Below are 24,328 nucleotides of genomic sequence, written 5' to 3'. Positions count from 1 at the left end.
TGTACCTCATTTTGTACATAATGTTGCTGCTACTGTCTCTAATGGCCCAGTACATCACTGGGGCCAAGCTTCCTGACATCCAGGACCTATATACTAGGCGGTGTCAGAAGAAGGCCGAGTGCCAAGTCTAGGACCAAAAGTCTCCTTAACAACTTCTACCCCCAAGCAATAAGACTGCTGAACAACTAAAATAATCAAATGGCCACCTGGACTATTTACATTGACACCCCCCTTCCTATACCCCCGCACATTCACTCGGTACCGGTACCCCTTGTATATAGCCTCGTTATTGTTATGTAAATGTATTGTCACTTTTTGATTCATTAGATTTTTTACTTTAGTTTATTTAGTAAATATTTTAGTAACTCTTTCTTGAGCTGCATTTTTGGTTAAGAGCTTTTAAGTAAGCATTTCACATTAAGGTCTACTACACCTGTTGTATTCAGCCTATGTGACAAATAAAATTTGATTTGAGAAACAGGGATAAACACCAGTCTTAACATCAACAGTGAAGAGGCGACTCCGAGATGCTGGCCTTCTAGGCAGAGTTGAAAAAAAAAGCCATATCTCAGACTGGCCAATAAAAAGAAAAGATTAAGATGGGCAAAAGAACACAGACACTGGAAAGAGTAACTTCACTGTTGAGACTGGTGTTTTACGGGTACTATTTAATGAAGCTGCCAGTTGAGGACTTGTGAGGCTTCTGTTTCTCAAAGTAGACACTCTAATGTACTTGTCCTCTTGCTCAGTTGTGCACCGGGGCCTCCCACTCCTCTTTCTATTCTGGTTAGAGCCCGTTTGCGCTGTTCTGTGATGGAGTACACAGCATTGTACGAGATCTTCAGTTTCTTGGCAATTTCTCGAATGGAATTGCCTTCATTTCTTAGAACAAGAATAGACTGACGAGTTTCAGAAGAAAGTTCTTTGTTTCTGGCCATTTTGACCCTGTTATCGAACCCACAAATGCTGATGCTCCAGATACTCAACTAGTCTAAAGAAGGCTCGTTTTATTGCTTCTTTAATCAGGACAACAGTTTTCAGCTATGCTAACATAATTGTAAAAGGGTTTTCTAATGACCAATTAACCTGATGGTTGCTGATAATGGGCCTCTGTTTGCCTATGTAGATATTCCATTAAATAAATCTGCCATTTCCAGCTACAATAGTCATTTACAACATTAGCAATGTCTACACAGTATTTCGGATCAATTTTAATTTTATTTTACTGGACAAAAAAAAAAAGTGCTTTTTTTTTTCAAAAACAAGTACATTTCTAAATGACCCCAAACTTTTGAACGGTAGTATATATGACATATTATAAGACATTATAAAGGCTCATATGTTTAAAACATAGAGCATTATACTTGCAGGCTCTTCCTACTGAGTGAATGGCACTAGGAGGACCCCACACAGGTGTTTCCAGTAATATTATAGATATATTAAATAGTTTTATAAATGTTGAAGACGGTCCGAGATTGATATGGGCTGATCAACGTTTCATATAGTCCAATTTGGGGTGTTACTTTGGCTTTGGGTTTGAGTTTGGCTGAGGAATTAAATATCTTCTCTCCATATCCTGATCTGATGATTAAACCCAAGACTGAAGAGAGTCATGAGAAGGTCACTGCAGTGCAGACCTGGTTTCAAATACTATTGGGAATAATTTCAAATACTTTAGCTGTGTTTGATTGAGATTGCCTGACAAAATGGAATCAATAGAATTATAGTGTCCCAAAAGTGTAAAACCATCTTTAGTCTGCATTCCAGGCAGGCTAAAGCAAACGCTCAAAGTCTTTGAAAGATCGAAACATTTCAAATCGTATTTGAACCCAGGTCTGCTGAGGTTTAGATCTGAGAACACATTCTGCATGGATTTCCAACAAGAGCTTGTAGAATCTAAATGAATCTAGCACCATTATAACTACATTATGTGTGTATAACATTGTGCCAATAACTGGAGAAGAATGTAGTGTACTCTAGATTAGGGATGTGAAGGTGTTGGGTGTCTGGTGAAAAGGTGCAAAGTACAGTGAGTAGGAAAAAGCAGCTTGCTATAGGGGTTACAAAGAGAGAGTGTCCACCAATTAATTATACAATGAATAGACAGCCACAAATATTTTCAGTGAGATCATTTATATATACATACGGCTTCAACCAACATCTGCAAAAAGATTTTTTTCACAAAATCTTACTTGTTGCATTTTTTTTTGTAAATATGGCGCAGATAGAATAGTGTCAGGCACTTTCTCCTCGAGGTTCCAAGAAAGCACCATGGTGTAGCTGGCTGGTCTGAGTTGTCACTTCTCCCCTTTAAGATATGACTACTTATTAAAGGGGAGGGTGGTTGGATGTTTTTTTAACACCAAGGCAAAAGAATAGCAGGCAACATTTACATACATGTCAGGATAAACATGAACCAATAACAATTTAAATGTAATGAACACTTACCAGAAACAACTACAGTCAACACTAACTCATCAACATTGATTTTAAGATCAGCATCAACATTGCACAATAACCATTGACTTTAAGATTTGCCTGTGTCAAAATACAGTGCTTTCGGAAAGTATTCAGACCCCTAAACTTTTTCCACATTTTGTTACGTTACAGCCTTATTCTAAAATTGATTAAATAGTTCTTTCCCCCCTCATCAATCTATACACAATACCCCATAACTACAAAGCAAAAACAGTTTTTTATATATGGAAATATCATATTTACATAAGTATTCAGACCCTTTACTCAGAATTTGGTTGAAGCACATTTGGCAGCAATTACAGAGTCTTCTTGGGTATGACGCTACAAGCTTTGCTCCGTTCATCTTTCCCTCGATCCTGACTAGTCTCCCAGTCCCTGCCGAAGAAAAACATCCCCACAGCATGATGCTGCCACCGCCATGCTTCACCTTAGGGATGGTGCTAGGTTTCCTCCAGACATGACACTTGGCATTCAGGCCAAAGAGTTCAATCCAGGTTTCTTCAGACCAGAGAATTTTGTTTTTCATGGTCTGAGCGTCCTTTAGGTGCCTTTTAACAAACTCCAAGTGGGCTGTCATGTGCCTTTTACTGAGAAGTGGCTTCCGTCTGGCCATGCTACCATGAAGGCCTGATTGGTGGAGTGCTGCAGAGATGGTTGTCCTTCTGGAAGGCTCTCCCATCTCCACAGAGGAACTCTGGAGGTCTGTCAGAGTGACCATCGGGTTCTTGGTCACCTCCCTGTCCAAGGCCCTCCTCCCCTGATTGCTCAGTTTGGGCGGGCGGCCAGCTCTAGGAAGAGTTGGTGGTTCCAAACTTCTTCCATTTAAGAATGATGGAGGCCACTGTGTTCTTGGGGTCCTTCAATGCTGCAGAAATGTTTTGGTACCCTTCTGCAGATCTGTGCCTCGACACAATGCTGGAGCCCTACGGACCATTCCTTCGACATCATGGCTGGGTTTTTGCTCTGATATGCACTGTCAACTGTGGGACCTTATATAGACAGGGGTGTGCCTTTCCAAATCATGTCCAATCAATTGAATTTACCACAGGTGGACACCAATTAAGTTGTAGAAACATCTCAAAGATGGCCAATGGAAACAGGATGCACCTGAGCTCAATTTCGAGTTTCATAGCAAAGGGTCTGAATACAGATGTAAATAAGGTATTTCTGTTTTTGATTTGTAATACATTTGCAACAATTTCTAAAAACCCGTTTTCACTTTGTCATTATGGGGTGTAGATTGATGAAGAAAAAAAAGTAATTTAATCAATTTTAGATATAAGGCTGTAACATAACAAAATGTGGAAAAAGTCAAGTGGTCTGAATACTTTCCGAATGCACTGTATAATCATATAAGCAGTTAACAATTATAGATACAGTTTCCAATCAGAACTCAGAAGGTCAAGTCTCTATACTTCAAACAAACAAGAGCTATTTTAAAATATATAGTCTGGGGTCCGGAATTATTGGATCCCTTGATAAAGATGCACAAAAAAGACTGTATAAAATAAATAGTACAAATACTGAGCTATAGTGTATAATAAAAAATGTTATGTAAAAGAAAGGGATCAAAATGATTGGATCCCATGCTTTCAATAGTCCAGCACCCTCCCCTTGCAAGTATAATGACACTGAGCCTTTAAAAAAAATAGATATATAATGAGATTGGTGAACACATTGGGAAGGACATCCCGCCATACAAAATCTTTCCAGATCCTTGATATCCTTTGTCTGCGCTTATGGACTGCCCTCTTCAATTCAAACTACAGGTTTTCAATTGGGTTCTCAAGTCCAGAGACTGAGAAAAATATACATTTTGTGTCCAATTAACCATTTCTTTGTGGATTTTGCTGTGTGCTTGGTGTTATTGTCTTGCTAGATGATCCACTTGCAAAGAAATGTCAGCTTCCTAGGAGAGGCAACAAGGTTTGGTCCTGGTACTTGGTAAATTTCTGATGCCGTTGACCTTAACAAGGGCCACTGGACCAGTGGAAGGAAAATATTCTGATAATGTCAAAGATCCATCACTATATTTTACAGTAGAGTCAATGTATTTTCTGCATTTGCACTGTTCTTTCAAAGGCCAAACCCACCATTGGTGTGTGTGGCCAAAGAGCTCTATTCTCATGTCATCTGACCATAGCACCGCCTGGAGTTTGCTAAACGGCATTGGTACTTGGATTGGAACTGGAGCTATGGTCATATGGCACGAAAATAGAGCTCTTTGGCCACCCACACGAGCATTGTGTTTGGCCTTCGAAAGAACAATGCATATGCAGAAAATACCTCATCCATAAAAACAAAATTGGAGCATACTTTATTGAGCATACTTTATTCAAAGAAACTTATCTTTATTAAGAGATCCAATAATTCCGGACCCCACTGTAGATCATTTGTAATTCATAAACAAATCTCATTGTACTTTTATGGCAAATCTCAGACAAATATCAAAATACATTTGACTTTCCATACATAAATTAAGAAATGTAACAGGCCCAAACACTTGTTTATGTTTGAGGATAAGCAGTTTTCTGTCAAATCTTTACAGTCAAAACTAATTATACAAAACACTTGAGCAAACTACAAAACTTTAGAAGTGCAACATTGTAAACGTAAATTGGTCCAACTTTTATTCACGTTATCTTTTGTGTATATGTTGTTTACGAAGTCAATTTCAAAATGTCTACTTTCACTTATTCGTTTTTTTATACAAACAGCAGCTAAGTAACAATGTCAGTTTCCAAAAACAAAAAGAGCACTTAAATCATTGCATAATCTATTAGCTGAATACTTCATTTTTTTGTTGAGTATCTAAATCAAATCAAATAGTTACAAAAAGTTAAGATAATAATAATAATAATAAAAAGATTTTATACGATATAATTTTCTCAAGAATGATGATCTGAAAACTGGAACTAACATAGTGTGTCGGTCCCAAATGGCACCATATTCCCTATGTAGTGTACTACTTTTGAACAGAACCCCATGTGCACTATATAGGGAATACGGTACCATTTGGGATGCAGACAGTCTCTCACAATAGGGTCTCTGTAGGTACTGCATACCCTATCTTAAATGTTTCATGAATTTCAAATAATCTACATATTAATTTCTTATTATTTACAGTGAGGTCACATGCTGAAAGTAGGTAAGGGGTATTGTTTTGAGAGAAAAAAATGGAATCAACAAAAAGTGAAAGAAGAAATATATTATATCACTCAGTACACATATAGCTGGTAAGGTTTGTGAATGGTCCATTGTAACATCAATAACATGTCCATCCATACTGTATATCAAGAAAAAAGTTATGGATCATATTTTACATACCCAATCCCATGTACTGTGACAGAACGGTGAGAGGTAAAATAAGTTGAGGTATGAGTGTGTGAGTGTGCGTTAACTCATCTTAAATTGCATTAATTAAGCATGTTTAGTAAACAGCCAAGTGGGGGAGAGGCTGGTAAAAGAGGGGAATCCATTTAGACCTCAAACTCAAATGAGATATTAATCTGGGGAACACAAGAAAGCATCTTGTGGGGCTAATATACAGTAGATCCCGTGCCTGGAGTTTGAAACAGCTGATTTAGGTTAAGTCCCAAATAGCAACCTATAGGTGCAGACTCTACCAGGTTACTCCAGCACTACACAGATTCTCACAGGTCACTCAGGGAATTATTATAAACTACAATGCAAAGTCTAGTAACAAATAAAGCCTTGACTTTCCAAAACTTACTTACATAAATCTGAGACTATAAAAGGTGCAGTGAATCAGCACACTGACTCTAAAACATCAGGTTATTTAGGTTACACGTTTTGGTGTGTGACAAAAAAAAGGAGGAAGAGAGGGAGGGTTGCTAGGGAGGAAAAAAGCTCAAATCCTGTGTTCTGCTGTTGAGCACTGTTATGTGAGATAAACTAGAGTCCATTATCAGCCTCTCAAATTATCACTGCCCTCCTAATGCATACAGCGCCCTCACACCCACAGACAGAGAAGGAGAGGAAGAGGGGGCGAGAGCGAGAGATGAAGAGAGGAATTGAGAGTAATAAGGCACAAAGAGAGGTGAGTTAGAAAAGGGTAGGAGAGTGGGAGGGAAATGGTGGGAGTGAGAAAAGGGAGTCAGGGATGCGAGCTGAATGAAGGCCAGGGAGAGTGTGATCGTCACAATCAGATAGATGATGATTAGAGAAAAGTAGATGGAATTAGGAATCGTAACTCGAAAGAGACGTGAAGGGCAAGAGAAGGGAAGAGTGATGAACAGCTGAGGAAAGAATAGCCTGAGATGTTAGATAAGTAACCACTTGCTGCACTTCTCTGATTTGTCCTGTCACTAAAATACATATATATATCATCACTGAACTAGTCTGATTTGTCCTATCACTGTGACTTTGGCTATCCCTATGCTGGCCTGGTTTCTGGGTAGATGGTTCAACATAGCATAGCATATTGGTCATTTGAAAGGTAATGAGAGGCAATGAAAAGGGAATTTTAAATGCACACAGAGAAAGGTGTAAGAATAATAAAAATGTAAGAATATTCCTTTTCACAAATATACACACAGTATACATTACATATGTTTGAAGTATTGTAGCATATTTTACATCCCTAATATTTTATTCATACATAATATGCCAAATGCTTTTTGACAACCTTGTTGAAAAGCACCCTGAAGGGCGGGACTGACCCCACTTGAATGTAGAGTAGAACAGACTCCATTCCAGTTGTTTTTGAAGAGCTAAAACTAGCCCTGATCTTGTGTGATTTTGACACTGAACATAAAAAAGAAATACACTTGCAAAAACATCATGTGAGAGCCCAAAAACATCATGTGAGAGCCCAAAAACATCATGTGAGAGCCCAAAAACATCATGTGAGAGCCCAAAAACATCATGTGAGAGCCCAAAAACATCATGTGAGAGCCCAAAAACATCATGTGAGAGCCCAAAAACATCATGTGAGAGCCCAAAAACGATAATAACACAATAAAAACAAAATAAAAACAAAATATATTTCACAACAAAACAAAGCTTTTTGTAAATTAGGCTCCAGCTTCTTCCAGGTTCTGTTGAAGTGAATGACATTGTGCCGAGTCAGGCGCTGCTGTATTTACAAAGCCAACTTCAGACGAGACGTTCCCTCCAAACAAGCACAGTCTCAGCCAGCCCCGATTCACTCTCTAAGCCCTTACCCTTCGATCTTCGCAAAATGCATTATTTCTTCCACCTTACAGATCTGCAATGGATAGTGAGAGAATTGGGACGGGCTGATGATAGTGCTGTGGAGAGGGGCAATGGTTTCCTTAGACCTTTCCATTCTCTTAATGAAGGCCAGTGTCGAAGGGTGAAAAATCTGAAAAACCACGCATGTAAAACCATTAATAACTGCATTATCCATGGGTTTCAGGATTTCAAAACATTTACCACACATGGTTTGAGACACTCACCCACAGAATACTATATTATATTTACACTGTCAAATTATACTGTATCTCTATATACTCACCTGTCTGAGAGGTGTGTGTCCTAGCCAGACACCCAGCTGTGTGTGGTGGTCTTCACCCCAACCCCCTGACTGAACCCCTGAGAGGTTACCATGGGGTCAAAGTTGAAGTCCAGCGAGTCTCCGTCCATCAGCGTGTCATGAAGAACAGACTCCATGTCACACTCGAACCTCTCTATGGACATGTCGTCTAGATCACTAGGCAGCCTCTCCTGATGATGGTTGTGATATTGGTGGTGATGGTGAGCCTGGGGATGACCAGAGCTGTGGCCGTGGCCTGGACCTGGCCTCACATAACCATTAGCACTGCTGCCGTAGCTGGGTGGAGGAGCTCCGCTGTGGTGGGGACTGTGGTTTTGGTGGCCTGAGGCTGGGTGACCACCACCACGTGGCTGCTGCTGTAGCTGGTGGATGTGTGTCCTGAGGCTAGCAAGACGGGCTGGGCCCCCGGCGTGGTTCAGGCTGGTCAGGGGAATCAGGCCACAGCTGTTCATGGAGGGCCCAGAGGGGGGAGGGCCCTGGCTGTGGAGGGGCCGCGGGTGAGGGTGAGGATGTGACTGAGGGTGCTGTGGGTGTTGCTGAGGTGGGGGACTCATTATCTTCACCCCCCCGTGCCCCCCTACCTGCCCCTGGCTGCTGTAGTTGGGAAGCATCCGCCCTCCTCTTCCTCTCCCAGACTGGGACACTACAGTCTCCATGGAGGGCATGGCCTCCCCACCACAACAAGGGTCGGCTACGTCAGAGGTCAACAGCTCCTTGAGTAGCCCAGCAGGGCAGTTGTAATGGCTCAGGAAGGGTGCGAAGGACCCTGGCGACTTGCTCTCTTGCAGAGTCTGCATGGGGATGGGAGAGAGATGTGGGCTATTCATCCCTGGCCCGGCCTGGCCGTAGTGGCACTTCCTATAGTCCTGCTGTTGGGGCTGGGGGTGAGGGGTCATGGAAGGGGAGCTATAAGGGCTGTTCTGAAGCTTGGAGGAGGGAGAGGACCGGGAGGAGTCAGGCCCAGACCCAGGACCACCGCCTACCCCCAGCTGGGTTTGATTCTTGGGGGACAGCAGGTTGAGGTTGTCAAGGACGCTATCCATCACGTTCTCTGTTCCGTGGTGACCGTGGTGATGACCACCCATGGAGTCGACCAGGCCCACCTCTGATAGGCTAGGCAGGGTGGCCATGGAGGTCATCTTAGGCCCCACCCCTCCGGGGTAGCCCATGTGGATGTCGGCCTCTGATAGGTCGACCTCCTGTTCCAAGAAGGGAGAACGACGGCCAGAGAGGGTGGAGGCGTCGGAGCTGGTGCGCGTCCGGAAGGTGGTCCAGGCCTCAAAGTCGTCGTTGCTGTGGCTATGGGAGTTGGGGCTGCCGAGCCACTTGGAGTACTGGAAGCCTCCCGGGCTGTCTGCGCCCCCATCCACCTGGAGAGCCACCTGGCGAGAGGAGAATCACAGAGGTGAGCTCAGGTAGACAAAGGTACACGGGTGGACAGGCCCCTGACACAAGGCTAAAATAAAAACTCAGCACATTAGGTAGAGAATGCTTTAGTTCCAGCACCTTCAGATTCAGCAGCATACCACCCTGCATCCCACTGCTGGCTTGCTTCTGAAGCTAAAGCAGGGTTGGTCCTGGCTGGTCCCTGGATGGGAGACCAGATGCTGCTGGAAGTGGTGTTGGAGGGCCAGTAGGAGGCACTCTTTCCTCTGGTCTAAAACATATTCCAATACCCCAGGGCAGTGATTGGGGACACTACTCTTTGTAGGGTGCCGTCTTTCGGATGGGACGTTAAATGGGTGTCCTGACTCTCTGAGGTCATTAAAGATCCCATGGCACTTATCGTAAGAGTAGGGGTGTTAACCCTGGTGTCCTGGCTAAATTCCCAATCTGGCCCTCAAACCATCATGGCCACCTAATCATCCCCAGCTTACAATTGGCTCATTCATCCCCCTCCTCTCCCCTGTAACTATTCCCCAGGTTGTTGCTGTAAATGAGAATGTGTTCTCAGTCAACTTACCTGGTAAAATAAAAGAAATTCAACAGATTAACCTACACTGAGTATACCAAACATTAGGAACACCTTCCTAATATTGAGTTGCAACCCCCCTCCATCTATGTCTCAAGGCTTAAAAATCCTTCTTTAACCTGTCTCCTTCCCTTCATCTACACTGATTGAAATTGATTTAACATGTGACATCAATAAGGGATCATAGCTTTCACCTGGATTCACCTGGTCAGTCCGTCATGGAACCCATGTTGGGTTGTTGAGATGACCAAAACATGGGTTCATTTAACCATCAATTGGGTTATATTCACTTTGATGCTGGGTTGATCCAGAAGGTGGGTATTTTGTAATGTAATCCATTGGTTATTTTCAGGAGGTGTGTCTTATTATGGTAATGGCTTTCAGATAGTTATTTTCACCACCTAAGTTCATGTAATTTGTGTTCATCATTTTAAGTTGGTACACTGCAAATTTTATTTTCATGAAATATGATTGCACATGGTATATTCTAATATAATATTAATAGCATAAGTACTTACATATTGTAAATCTAAGGGTGCTGGTGTCGCTATATACATAAAAGACAAGCTTTTGGGGACCATGCTTAAGGCCTACCTCCAGGATTTCAGGTCTAGCCACAACACTGTCATAGAAACATTGAAGGTTCTGAATGATGTTCACTGTGTCATGGATAGGAAGCAGCATTGTGTATCTGTATTCATAGACCTGTTAAAGACATTTGAAACTGTGGACCATACTGTCCTGGTGCAGAAATGGAAGTGTATTGGGATTACTGTGTCATGCTCTGGAGTGGTTCGTGAACTACCTGTCAAATCAAACCCAGTGTGTTAAGCAGATGATTGTAAGTCGGACACCATAGAGTTGTGATCGGATGTGCCTCAAGGATCACCTTTAGATACCCTGTTGAGTCATCACTACAGCCTCGAGAGACCCATGAGGCGGCGCACAATTGGCTCAATGTTGCCCGGGTTATTGGTGGGTTTGGCTGGCCGTAATATCCTTGTCCCATCGTGCTCTAGCGACTCGTTGTGGAGAACTGGGTACAGCAAGCTGACTTTGGTTGCCAGCAGGACGGTGTTTCCTCCGACACATTGGTGCTGCCGGATTCCGGGTTATGCGAGCAGTGTATCAAGAAGCAGCGCGGGTTGGCAGCGTCCTGTTTTGGAGGATGCATGGCTCTCGACCTTCGCCTCTCCAGAGTCCGTAGGGGAGTTGCAGCGATGGGACAAGATTATAACTACCAATTGGTGAGTAAAAGCGGTAAAAGTACAAAAAATATATATATAACAATAATAATTGTAAAAAAATATATACAGTACCAGTCAAAAGTTTGGACAAACCTACTCATTCAAGGGTTTTTCTTTATTTTTACTATTTTCTACATTGTAGAATAGTGAAGACATCAAAACTATGAAATAACATATGGAATCATGTAGTAACACAATATATATATATATATTTGAGATTATTCAAAGTAGCCACCCTTTGCCTCGATGACAGCTTTGTACTCTCTTGGCATTCTCTCAACCAGCTTCCCCTGGAATGCTTTTCCAACAGTCTTGAAGGAGTTCCCACATATGCTGAGCACTTGTTGGCTACTTTTCCTTCACTCTGCAGTCCAACTCATCCCAAACCATCTCAACTGGGTTGAGGTCAGGTGATTGTGGAGGCCAGGTCATCTGATGCAGCCCTCCATCACTCTCCTTCTTGGTCAAATAGCAAATAGAAAATAAGTATTTGGTCAATAACAAAAGTATATCTCAATACTTTGTCATTGCCAACAAAGGGTATATAACAGAGGTCAAACATTTTCTGTAAGTCTTCACAAGGTTTTCACACACTGTTGCTGGTATTTTGGCCCATTCCTCCATGCAGATCTCCTCTAGAGCAGTGATGTTTTGGGGCTGTTGCTGGGCAACACGGACTTTCAACTCCCTCCAAAGATTTTCTATGGGGTTGAGATCTGGAGACTGGCTAGGGCACTCCAGGACCTTGAAATGCTTCTTACGAAGCCACTCCTTCATTGCCCGGGCGGTGTGTTTGGGATCATTGTCATGCTGAAAGACCCAGCCATGTTTCACCTTCAATGCCCTTGCTGATGGTAGGCTTTGTTACTTTGGTCCCAGCTCTCTGCAGGTCATTCACTAGGTCCCCCCGTGTGGTTCTGGGATTTTTGCTCACCGTTCTTGTGATCATTTTGACCCCACGGGGTGAGATCTTGCGTGGAGCCCCAGATCGAGGAAGATTATCAGTGGTCTTGTATGTCTTCCATTTCCTAATAATTGCTCCCACAGTTGATTTCTTCAAACCAAGCTGCTTACCTATTGCAGATTCAGTCTTCCCAGCCTGGTGCAGGTCTACAATTTTGTTTCTGGTGTCCTTTGACAGCTCTTTGGTCTTGACCATAGTGGAGTTTGGAGTGTGACTGTTTGAGGTTGTGGACAGGTGTCTTTTATACTGATAACAAGTTCAAACAGGTGCCATTAATACAGGTAACAAGTGGAGGACAGAGGAGCCTCTTAAAGAAGAAGTTACAGGTCTGTGAGAGCCAGAAATCTTGCTTGTTTGTAGGTGACCAAATACTCATTTTCCACCATAATTTGCAAATAAATTTGTTAAAAATCCTACAATGTGATTTTCTGGATTTTTTTCTCTCTCATTTTGTCTGTCATAGTTGAATTGTACCTATGATGAAAATTACAGGCCTCTCTCATCTTTTTAAGTGGGAGAACTTGCACAATTGGTGGCTGACGAAATACTTTTTTGCCCCACTATAATTACTACCTTGGAAGGACATTCTATATTGCAAGTCTAAACTCACAAATATCTGTGAGTTTGGGTGGATGAGAAGTTGAACTTCACCACCCATGTAGAGAACCTTGTTAGGAAACTCAAGCTGTATTGGTTTTTATTACTGGCACAAAGCTTGTTTTTTCTTTTCCGCTAGAAAATGGTTGATTCGTTGCACTTCTCTCTCTGTGTGTTGGACTATGGTGATACTATTTATGTGCAAGCCTCACACTTTACACTGAAGGCTCTTGACTCTGTGTATCATGCAGTACTTTGTTTTGTCATCAGTCAGAGGTGTCTTACTCACCATTGTGATCGCTACAGTGCTGTCAGGTGGACATCACTAGCAACATGCAGGCTCAAACTCTGGTACATTCTTATTTACAAGACCATTTTAGGAAAACTGCCATTTTATCTACAGATATCTTCTCTTCTAGCTCAAAATGAAAACACATACAACCTCAGCTCTCAACCTTGTTTCATGCTAAGAGTCCCGAAAATTTAGAGCCGAGCATGGAATAAGGTCCTTTCATTACTCAGCCCTCAGTCTTGGAATTCCATCCAAGACAGCCTAAAACTCCAGGACCTATTTTCGTGGGAGAACTTCAAAGGATAAATAGATTAACAGGTTGTTGAGAAATTTAGTTTTTCCTAGTTGTCACCTGATGTCAGTTGTTTGCATTGCCTTACGTAAAGAAGCATGTTGTTTTACTTCACACACACCACACACATGCCTGCACGCGTACACACACACACACGCACGCACACACACTGTTTGTTTACTGCTGTATTTGTGCTGTTGCCAGTGTCTTCTGTCTGTGTTGTCCGTTTTGTCTTATATTGTTTGTTCTTTTTGTTTTTTTTGTCCCAGCCCACATCCCAGGCCTTTTGTCTCTTGCCAGGCCATCACTGTAAATAACAATTTATTCTTGACTTGCCTGGTTGTATTTGACTTGCCTGGTTAAATAAAGGTGAAATGAAATCAATAAAAATAAAGGTTCAATTAAATAAAAGTTCTAAATATCCCAACATTTGAATATGCATAGGCTTCAAGGAACTCATACAGTTGTGTACGCCTCATTAAAGCTACAAAACCGTCAGTGTTCAAGCTTAACATGTGATAACAATACAACAGTAGAGATGAACCGGAATGACGTTAACTCTCACATGTAGCCAAAAATAACTATCTGAAAGCCACACCCTTACTAATCTACTGATCTGACCCGCTGGGTCATATCTCAATAACCCAACATCAATAACCCAACCTGCCCCCTTTTTAAAGAAAACGACCCATCTAAGTGACCCAATGCCTGCAACCCAGCAGTTGGGTTATCCATACAACCCAGCATTTTGTTTTTGGTGTGGTCTATGTTATTCACTCTTCCATATTGACAAACAAACACTGTAGAGGTTCTAAAAATGAAGCTAATAATAGACCATCTCCATTCTACTCCTTCCTACCTTCTTCTTTGCAGCCCGTCCTCTGCTCTTGGTGAACTTGCTGTTGTTGTCCATGGAGGCAGCTCTACGTCGGGGGGACTTCCCGCTCTTCCCTCCCTCGGGGTTCAGCATCCACCAGGAGCTCTTCCCTGTCCCCTCGTTCTGCACACGAACAAAACGACTGTGGAGGGACAGGTTGTGGCGGATGGAGTTCTGGAGGAGAGAGTTTTGATTTAACATCCTAATAGACATTTGCAAATAACACCATTCAGGCTTTCTGTGTCTTTAAACGTTTTAGGATATACTGTAAATTGCTTAAAGGAGTTGCTTAAATAATGTATGACCTCTGATTCCCCAATGATGGTGCAAATTTGTTTTCCTTTTCCTTGTTTTCCTCAGTGTTCTTCCATTACAGAATCCATATCTACCTGACCTAATCTCCCCCCTAAGACAGTTGACGGTGTGATGTGTCAGTGTGTGTTTGAGGGAGCACTTCAACCAGAAACACCACAGTCCCCGCTGCTCAATAGGAGTTACAAAGAGGAGACATTACCTATTGGGCTTGAAGGGGAAAACTCATCTGTGAGTTTTGTCATACGAGGAGGAGGTGCAGAGTGAAATCAAAATAAACAGACCAGACAGATAGACGAACAGTACCATGCTCTGCGCTGTATGTACACACACACACACACACACACACACACACACCCTCCCTAATCATATTTTGACTAGCCAGCTTTTTCCACTCACTCCCAGACAAGACCGCTGTTGGCAGGGCCCCCTCTCTGGTGGGGGAGGGAAGGAGAGAGGGGGAGAGAGGGGCATGTGGGCAGAAGGATCAGGATGTGGTGGTATCATTCAAACATTTCTGTAAATATTTGGCCTCCTGCACACAAACATACTGTTAACACAACAAATTCTCCAGTGTTAAATTTGTTAAAATAATAATTAACACTGAGTGTTAAATCAAAACTGAAAGTGTTGAGTCTGTGAACTAGAGGTCGACCGATTATGATTTTTCAACGCCGATACCGATTATTAGAGGACCAAAAAAATCTGCTACCGATTTTTTACAACAGTTTTATTTGTAATAATGACAATTACTACAATACTGAATGAACACTTATTTTAACTTAATATAATACATCAATAAAATTGATTTAGCCTCAAATAAATAATGAAACATGTTCAATTTGGTTTAAATAATGCAAAAACAAAGTGTTGGAAAAGAAAGTAAAAGTGCAATATGTGCCATGTAAGAAAGCTAATGTTTAAGTTCCTTGCTCAGAACATGAGAACATATGAAAGCTGGTGGTTCCTTTTAACATGAGTCTTCAATATTCCCATGTAAGAAGTTTTAGGTTGTAGTTATTATAGGAATTATAGGACTATTTCTCTCTATACGATTTGTATTTCATATACCTTTGACTATTGGATGTACTTATAGGCACTTTAGTATTGCCAGTGTAACAGTATAGCTTCTATCCCTCTCCTCGCCGCTACCTGGGCTCGAACCAGGAACACATCGACAAAAGCCACCCTCGAAGCAGCGTTACCCATGCAGAGCAAGGGGAACAACTACTCCAAGTCTTAGAGCGAGTGACATTTGAAACGCTATTAGCGCGCAACCTGCTAACTAGCTAGCCATTTCACATTGGTTACACCAGCCTAATCTCGGGAGTTGATAGGCTTGAAGTTATAAACAGCGCAATGCTTGAAGCATTGCGAAGAGCTGCTGGCAACGAAAGTGCTGTTTGAATGAATGCTTACGAGCCAGCTGGTGCCTACCACTGCTCAGTCAGACTGCTCTATCAAATCATAGACTTAATTATAACATAATTACACACAGAAATACGAGCCTTAGTTTCCGGATTCGACCATATTAATGACCTATCTCGAAAACAAGACGTTTATTCTTTCAGTGAAATACGGAACCGTTCCATATTTTATCTAACAGGTGGCATCCATCAGTCTAAATATTCCTGTTACATTGCACAACCTTCAATGTTATGTCATAATTACGTAAAATTCTGGCAAATTAGTTTGCAATGAGTCAGGCTGCCCAAACTGTTGCATATACCCTGACTATGCGTGTAATGAACACAAGAGAAGCGACACAATTTCACCTGGTTAATATTGCCTGCTAACCTGGATTTCTTTTAGCTAAATATGCAGGTTTAAAAATATATACTTCTGTGTATTGATTTTAAGAAAGGCATTGATGTTTATGGTTAGGTACACGTTGGAGCAACGACAGTCCTTTTTCACGAATGCGCACCGCATCGATTATTACGCAGGACACGCTAGATAAACTAGTAATATCATCAACCATGTGTAATTATAACTAGTGATTATGATTGATTGATTGAAAAAATAAATAAATAAAATGTAATCAAAATATATGCAAATTCTACCGAACTGTTTCGGCTGGGAAGCACGTGGACGCATTTAGGATATCCAACAGCTGGAATTTTTATTCATCTGTAATTTAGGGTTAGGAATGTTGTGCGGAGACTACCTAAGGCATTTAAAGAGGAACAAGCATTTCAGTAACAGCTACAAAAAACTGATTGGATTAGTTAAGATTTTTTTTTTTTTGTGTATTATATCTATCAATCAATGCACAAACATAGATATTGAAACAAACAATTCAAAAAAATCTACCTGCAATAGAGCATGCTGGGAAATATGGTAATGATGGGCTGAAGTAATGTGTATGAGTTTCAGGTACCTGTATTAGGGTAAAACTAGGCCCTCAAAATAAGTCCTAATGAAATACGGATAGTATTGTGTTAAATAACATTTTTTTAATGATAACATATTTGCTTAGGATCTTACTTGGTGAATTCCATAGGACCAAAAACGGATGAATGCCACAACCAAAAGGCAAGGCACTCTGGGAAATATTTGAATTAGTCTTTACACTAAGCAGTGTTAATTAACACTGTTCTGGTGTCTATGTGGGTCCACAGACTCAACACTTTCAGTGTTAATTTAACAATCTGTGTTAATTCAGTTGTTGTTTTTTTACCCTGGAGAATTTGCTGTGTATATATTGAGTCTTCCTGTGTTAAAGAGCACTGATTTGTCTTTCTCAGTATAGTTTCTATTCTATAACTACTACATCACCTTCAGAGGTGGTAGAAGGTAATATAAGAAGCAGCTCTTTCTGTCTATGAAGGGATGGCTAGTTGAGGTGACTTGAGGACAAATGGATAGTATGGAGATTCAGGGTCTAACAAGTCAAATACCATGCCTTAAACCTTCCCTTACACGCAAACACAAAAAAAGCACAGATCATAATTTCTGAGACGTATGTATTTGTCACTAAAGCTCCTCTTAGCTTTACTGTACTTTATGAATGCCCAGCACCATTACTCCTAGTATTCAGGATCTACTGATCCCCTAACACTACACAGCTGATTCAAATAATCAACTAATCATCAATCTTTGATCATTTGAATCAGCTGTTTAGTGTTAGGAGAAAAAACTAAACGTGCCCCCCCACAGGGGTCCCGAGGACCAAGTTTGGGAAACAGCTGATTCAAATGATCAAAGATTGATGATTAGTTGATTATTTGAATCAGCTGTGTAGTGCTAGGGCAAAAACCAAAACATGCACCCCTTGGGGTCCCGATGGCCGAGTTTGGGAAACCCTGGTCTACCATGTCAAATACCAAGCCTCAAACCTTAAAACATATGTCCCTCTAGCTCTGGGGTTACAGGACAGGGCTCTGCGCAGTGGGCCTTTAATACACTTTAAGTATGGTTTGGGACCTGAGATGTTTTGATACCATAATCAGTAAAGGATCCCTGTAGCCCTCCACCCTGACTATAACCTTGTTTACAATCTACAAAGATGTGCAGGTCTTTGAGGTGTGCACTCTGAGCCAGAGATTAAGGTGCTAGTTGCTAGCGTTGCAGTGTGATTTAAAAATAAACAAAATAGAGAGGAGTATTTTCTTCAACATTTCAGTCACAACACACACTGCACACAAACAACCAATGGTTGTAATCCTCTTCACAATAGCTCTTAATAACACGTTTCCTGTAGGGCTCCACCCTGTTTCACCTGTACAATCCTTTACTCCCCCTCACACACACGGGCGCGCACACACGCACACACACACACACACACACACATATAAACACACACACACCTACAAACACACACACCCTAACCACATACACCATCAAACAGAGAGAAAATATAAGCGAGAGATAAAGTACAAAGGTAGGGAAAAAATGTTTTTAAAAGGAATTCTTTCGTTTTTAAAGGAGGGCCGGGCTGTGTTACAAGAGACACCCAGAGAAATAGTTTCAAGAGATCAGTAAATTGAAATAGTTCCCCACCCAAACCATTCCTCTTTCAAGAAAATTTACTGCGGCTCTTTAATTATTTGTTATTCTTATCTCTTACTTTTTCTTTTTTTCTCGTTGGTATTTTCTTAACTGCATTGTGGGTTAATTAAGGTCTTGTAAAAAAGCATTTCACTGTAGGGTCTACAAATGTTGTATTTGGCGCATGTGACAAACACAATTTGATTTGATTATTTGACAGTCGGATAAGTTATAATTCACAACCACATAGCTATATGTACAGTATAATCTCACCACCCAGAACCAAATTTCGCGGTGCATGTTTTCCAGTCACAAGAGACCCAACTTGGCTAGACCAGTGGGTTCTGTGAGGCAAGATCTGATTAGCCTGGATCTACTCGAAGGGAGTTTGAGTAACACTTTCTCTTCGTGACTCACTTCCACTCTGTGTGTGTGTGTGGGTCAAATCAAAGTTCATTGGTCGCGTACACAGATTTGCAGATGTTATTGCTATAATGCTTATATGTCTAGCTCCAACAATGCAGTAATATCTAGCAATAGAAAATCAAAACAAGCTATTCACACATAATCTGCCCCACAGAAAAATATATATAGGATGAGCCATTACTATAATACAGTATATACATACAGTGTAAGTGGGTGAAACTGTATGTAAACACTATTAAAGTGGCCAGTGTTCAATGACTATGTACATAGGGCAACAGTCTCTAAGTGCAGGGTTGAGTACCCAGTGGTAGCCGGCTAGTAACAGTGGCAAAAGTTCAGGGCAGGGTACTGGGTGGAGGCCAGTTAGCTGTTTAACTGTCTGATGGCCTGGCGGTGATACAGCCTGACAGGATGCTCTAAATGGTGCATCTGTTGACGTTTGTGAGGGTCTTAGGGGCAAAGCCACATTTCTTCAGCCTCCTGAGGTTGAATAGGCGCTGTTGCGCCTTCTTCACCATGCTGCCTGTGTGAAGGGAACATTTCACGTTGTCAGTGATGTGCGCGCCGAAGAGTTTCTGACCATCTCCACTGCGACCCCATCGATGTGGATAGGGCTGTGATCTCTCTGCTGTAAATCAGGCCTACGACTGTTGTGTCATCAGCAAACTTGATGATTGAGTTGGAGACATGCATGGCCAAGCAGTCATGGGTGAACAAGGAGTACAGGAGGGGGCTGAGCACGCACACCTGTGGGGACCCCGTATTGAGGATCAGCGTGGCGGAGGTGTTGTTGCCTACCTTCACCACTTGGGGGTCAGCCCGTAAGGACGTCCAGGACCCAGTTGCACAGGGAGGAGTTCATTGGCAGCTCAATGTTGTTTTCCTTGAAGCAGGCAAGGAAGATGTTTAGCTCGTCCAGGAGTGAGGCGTCGGTGTCCCCAACGTGGCTGGTTTTTCCTTTGTAATCTGTGATTTTCCCTGCCACATATGTGTCTGAGCCATTGAATTGTGACTCCACTTTGTCCCTGTAGTGTCGTGTGTGTACTTGTTCTTATATCCTTGTAGGTACTTGAAATCCCCAAATGTGCCCACAAGGATAGAAAACAAGGAAAATTCTCCCTATTGAGTTACAAAGGCTATTTTAAGCTCAGGGGTTAGGTTTTGTGTGTGTGTGTGTGTGTGTGTGTGTGTGTGTGTGTGTGTGTGTGTGTGTGTGTGTGTGTGTGTGTGTGTGTGTGTGTGTGTGTGCGTGTGAATGGGTTAAGTTGAAGAAAGTAAGTATTGGAATAAGAGCTTAATTAAAGAGGATCATCAATACAGTGGTTGTAGAGAATGGGAACCATGGTAACTAAGCCATGAAGACTGAAGAGTCTCACCTGTTAAAACCTATGTGTCTTATGGGGGAGGCGTTTACCAGGAGGCTTAAATGAACACACACACACGTTTGTTTTACTTTCCTTGTGGGGACCAAACAACTGATTCCCATTCGAAATCTTAAAAAAAAAAAAAACCTAACCTTAACCCCAAATCACTGACCCTAACTCCTAACCCTAACCCTAACTGTAACCTTAACCCCAAATCACTGGCCCTAACTCCTAACCCTAACTGTAACCTTAACCCCAAATCACTGACCCTAACTCCTAACCCTAACTGTAACCTTAACCCCAAATCACTGACCCTAACTCCTAACCCTAACTGTAAACTTAATTGTAACCCTAAACCTAACCCCTAAGCCTAAAATAGTATTCTTTTCTTGTAGGGACCAGTAAAATGTCCCCACTTGTTTGAATATTCCTTATTCAAAAACCAAATACATACTATGTGACCACCTTACTTTTTGTTTTGTTTTAGTTAACAGCAGAAAAAAATGCTGGCTTAAAATCAACGCAATTTGCCTTATTTAGTAAACCAGCACTGGCTAAATATTAGACAGAACACATGCTGGGTTATTTTGACCCAGCAGCTGGGTCTTTTTTTATGTAATCAATAGGTTATTTTTCCCCACCCGTGAGAGTAAATGTCATTCTTGTTCATCATGTTAATTTGGTACACTGCCAATGTCATTAAATATTTTTTTTTACATGACATATTCTAAAATAATATTAATAACATTAATATTTACATATTGTATAAAAGTGGTAACTATCCCAACTTTGGGATTTTTATAGCCTTTAAGAAACTCCTACAGTTGTGTAAGCCTCATTAAAGCTACAAAAATGGGCAGTTTTCAACCTTAACATGTGATAACCATACAACAGAACAGATGAACCGGAATGACTTTACTCTCACGGACGTCCAAAAATAACTATATCAAAGCCACGCCCCTACTAAGCCACGCCTCCAATATACTGCTCTGTCCTGCTGGGTCATATCTCAGTAACCCAGCGTCAATAACCCAGCATCAACAACCGAACCTTGTTCTTTTTAAAGAAAATAACCCAACTCAGTGACCTAATGCTTACAATCCAGCAGTTCAGTCATCAAACAACGTAGTTTTTGGGGGGGGTAAGGGGCAACAACAGCACACACTAGGAAGAAAGACTGGAGGGGGAAGAATAAAAGAAAGCTATAATTCACTACCTATTATCATTTATGTAATGGAGAAAAATATAAAGTCTTTAGGAAATGAACACGATTCTCCTAGCTACCCACAGAAGAGAGGAGGCTACCACGGGGCAGCAGGTAGCCTAGTGGTTAGAGCGTTGGGCCAGTAACCAAAACCGTTGCTGGATCAAATCCCAGAGCTGACAAGGTCAAAATCTGTTATTCTACCCCTGAACAAGGCAGTTCCCCGGTAGGCCGTCATTGTAAACTGACGTGCCTAGTTAAATAAAGGTTAAAAAAAACAGACAACATAGAGAGACATATGGGTATAAAAAAAGAGGACAGAAGCTAAGGAACATAACAGCGAAATGAAACAAAAGTCCCTGATGAATTAGCTCTATTTTGGCAACACACTGGACACAAATGTCTAGTTTTGATTTGCATTTGATTGAGTTGTCAACTAACGTGTAATCAATAAAAAATAATTGGATTTAGTTTAAAAGTTGGGTGAAAAAAATACAAACATTCCCAAAATTCCTTTACGTTGATTACTTTTTTGTTGTTGAAATGACATGGAAACAACGTTGATTCAAGCAGTTTGTGCCCAGTGGGAAAGACATGGGCAGATTGACACAACCCCTCGCTTTGTAGCCTGGATCCAGTTCTGTTTGTGCTTGTCTTGTCTTGTCGACTCCTATAGGAACCAGGCTACTCTTTCTGTCCCTCTGTAGTCAGTCTGTCCCTCTCCTACCTAAACACACAGCCTGTACCATTACAGAAGACAACAAGGTCAAATTACAAGGACTGACAGACCGATTAGACACACAGTCTGTCTGCCTCTGACGCACGCACGCGCGCACACACACACACACACACACACACACACACACACACACATACACACACATAGACTGTCTAGCCAAAATCTTCCCAGCACGCTATAGTATCAACTTACTGTTGTGATGCAGCAGGACACAGGGAACAGAGAGAAAGACCAAAACAAGGCAGGCGACAGAAAACAAAACACCCACCCACCAACCACCCAGGGAATTTCCCAAAACAACCATGTGGACTGAGGCTGAGCTAGGCTGAGACACCCCTCTGTACATCAACCCAGATGTACCAGACCACAGGATTCTGCATGGATACAAACACACACACACACACACCCATGCACGCATGCACACAGATACTGACTCTTGGAATGAACAACAATAGAATGATTATCCAAATGAGGCACAAGAATATCCATTTTGGTTTACGATTAACAACAGTGAAATTCTTCCATGTTTACTCACTCACAACATGATTCATAATACAACAATGAGCTGGGTGTCTCCTGAATTGCTCACATTCAGTTCAATCTATACTACACAACCTTTCTTCTCCATTCTCCTTCTTATTGCAACTTTCCATGGATATATGGAACTACGAATCAAATCCCAGTGCCAGGCACAGATTTTTTTGTTTTAACCCTTAAACAAAACCTTAAAGGGTAAGTTCACCAAAATTAACATTTGGGTAGTTATAATGTATTTATTGAGGTCCTAAAAATGTATTGTCTCATTTTATAATTTCATGTCGGTTGAATGATGAGCAAAACCTGAAATTCCTACCGTGTTTTTTCTTTATGGACAGTCATTTTCAGCGACCTACAGTACCTTCGGAAAGTATTCAGAACCCTTGACATTTTCCACATTTTGTTATGTTACAGCCTTATTCGAATATTGATTATACCCCATAATCACAAAGCAAAAACAGGTATTTTGAATTTTTGATCATTTATTACAAATAAAAAACTGAAATATCACATTTACATAAGTATTCAGACCCTTTACTCAGTACTTTGATAAAGCACTAATGGCAGTGATTACAGCATTGAGTCTTCTTGGGTATGATGCTACAAGCTTGCATACCTGTATTTGGCGAGTTTCTCCCATTCTTCTCTGCAGATCCTCTCAAGCTCTCAGGTTGGATGGGGAGCGTTGCTGCACAGGTATTTTCAGGTCTCTCCAAAGATGTTTGATCGGGTTCATGTCCGGGCTCTGGCTGGGGCACTCAAGGACATTAAGAGTCCTGAAGCCACTCCTGCGTTGTCTTGGCTGTGTGCTTAGGGTCGTTGTCCTGTTGGAAGGTGAACCTTTGCCCCGGTCTGAGGTCCTGAGCGCTCTGGGGCAGGTTTTCATCAAGGATCTCTCTGTACTTTTCTCCGTTCATCTTTGCCTCGATCCTGACTAGTCTCCCAGTCCCTGCCGATGAAAAACATCCCCACAGAATGATGATGCCACCACCATGCTTCACCATAGGGATGGTGCCAGGTGTGATGTGATGCCAAAGACTTCAATCGTGGTTTCATCAGACCAGAGAATCTTGTTTCTCATGGTCTGAGAGTCTTTAGGTGCCTAAGCGGGCTGTCATGTGCCTTTTACTGAGGAGTGGCTTCTGTACGGCCACTCTACCATAAAGGCCTGATTGGTGGATTGTTGCAGAGATGGTTGTCCTTATAGAAGGTTCTCCCATCTCCACAGAGGAACTCTGGAGTTCTGTCAGAGTGACCATCAGGTTCTTAGTCACCATCTTGACCAAGGCCCTTCTGCCCCGATTGCTCAGTTTGGCCGAGCGGCCAGCTCTAGCAAGAGCCTTGGTGGTTCCAAACATCTTCCATTAAAGAATGATTGAGGCCACTGTGTTCTTGAGGACCTTCAATGCTGCATACATTTTTTGGTATCCTTCTGCAGATCTGTGCCTCAACTCAATCCTGTCTTGGAGCTCTATGGACATTTCCTTCAACCTCATGG

The 24,328-nt window shown here is 41.8% G+C and overlaps 1 protein-coding gene across 1 annotated transcript in view; it reads right to left on the bottom strand.

Moving 5' to 3' along the window:
- Positions 1-4,794: 4,794 nt before the first annotated feature.
- The window catches only part of LOC112228186 (forkhead box protein O1-A), an 87,138-nt gene continuing 67,604 nt past the window's right edge, over positions 4,795-24,328 (bottom strand). Inside the window, exons 2-4 of the mRNA XM_042309169.1 lie at positions 14,241-14,432; positions 7,979-9,399; positions 4,795-7,825 (exon numbers count right to left, since the gene is read on the bottom strand). Coding sequence (XP_042165103.1) covers positions 7,999-9,399; positions 14,241-14,432 — 1,593 coding nt within the window. The 3' untranslated portion in view covers positions 4,795-7,825; positions 7,979-7,998. The remainder of the gene's footprint in view (positions 7,826-7,978; positions 9,400-14,240; positions 14,433-24,328) is intronic.

This window comes from Oncorhynchus tshawytscha, linkage group LG30 (genome assembly GCF_018296145.1).
Source record: "Oncorhynchus tshawytscha isolate Ot180627B linkage group LG30, Otsh_v2.0, whole genome shotgun sequence".
NCBI classification, from domain to species: domain Eukaryota; kingdom Metazoa; phylum Chordata; class Actinopteri; order Salmoniformes; family Salmonidae; genus Oncorhynchus; species Oncorhynchus tshawytscha.
This window is presented reverse-complemented; position numbering and strand designations above follow the sequence as displayed.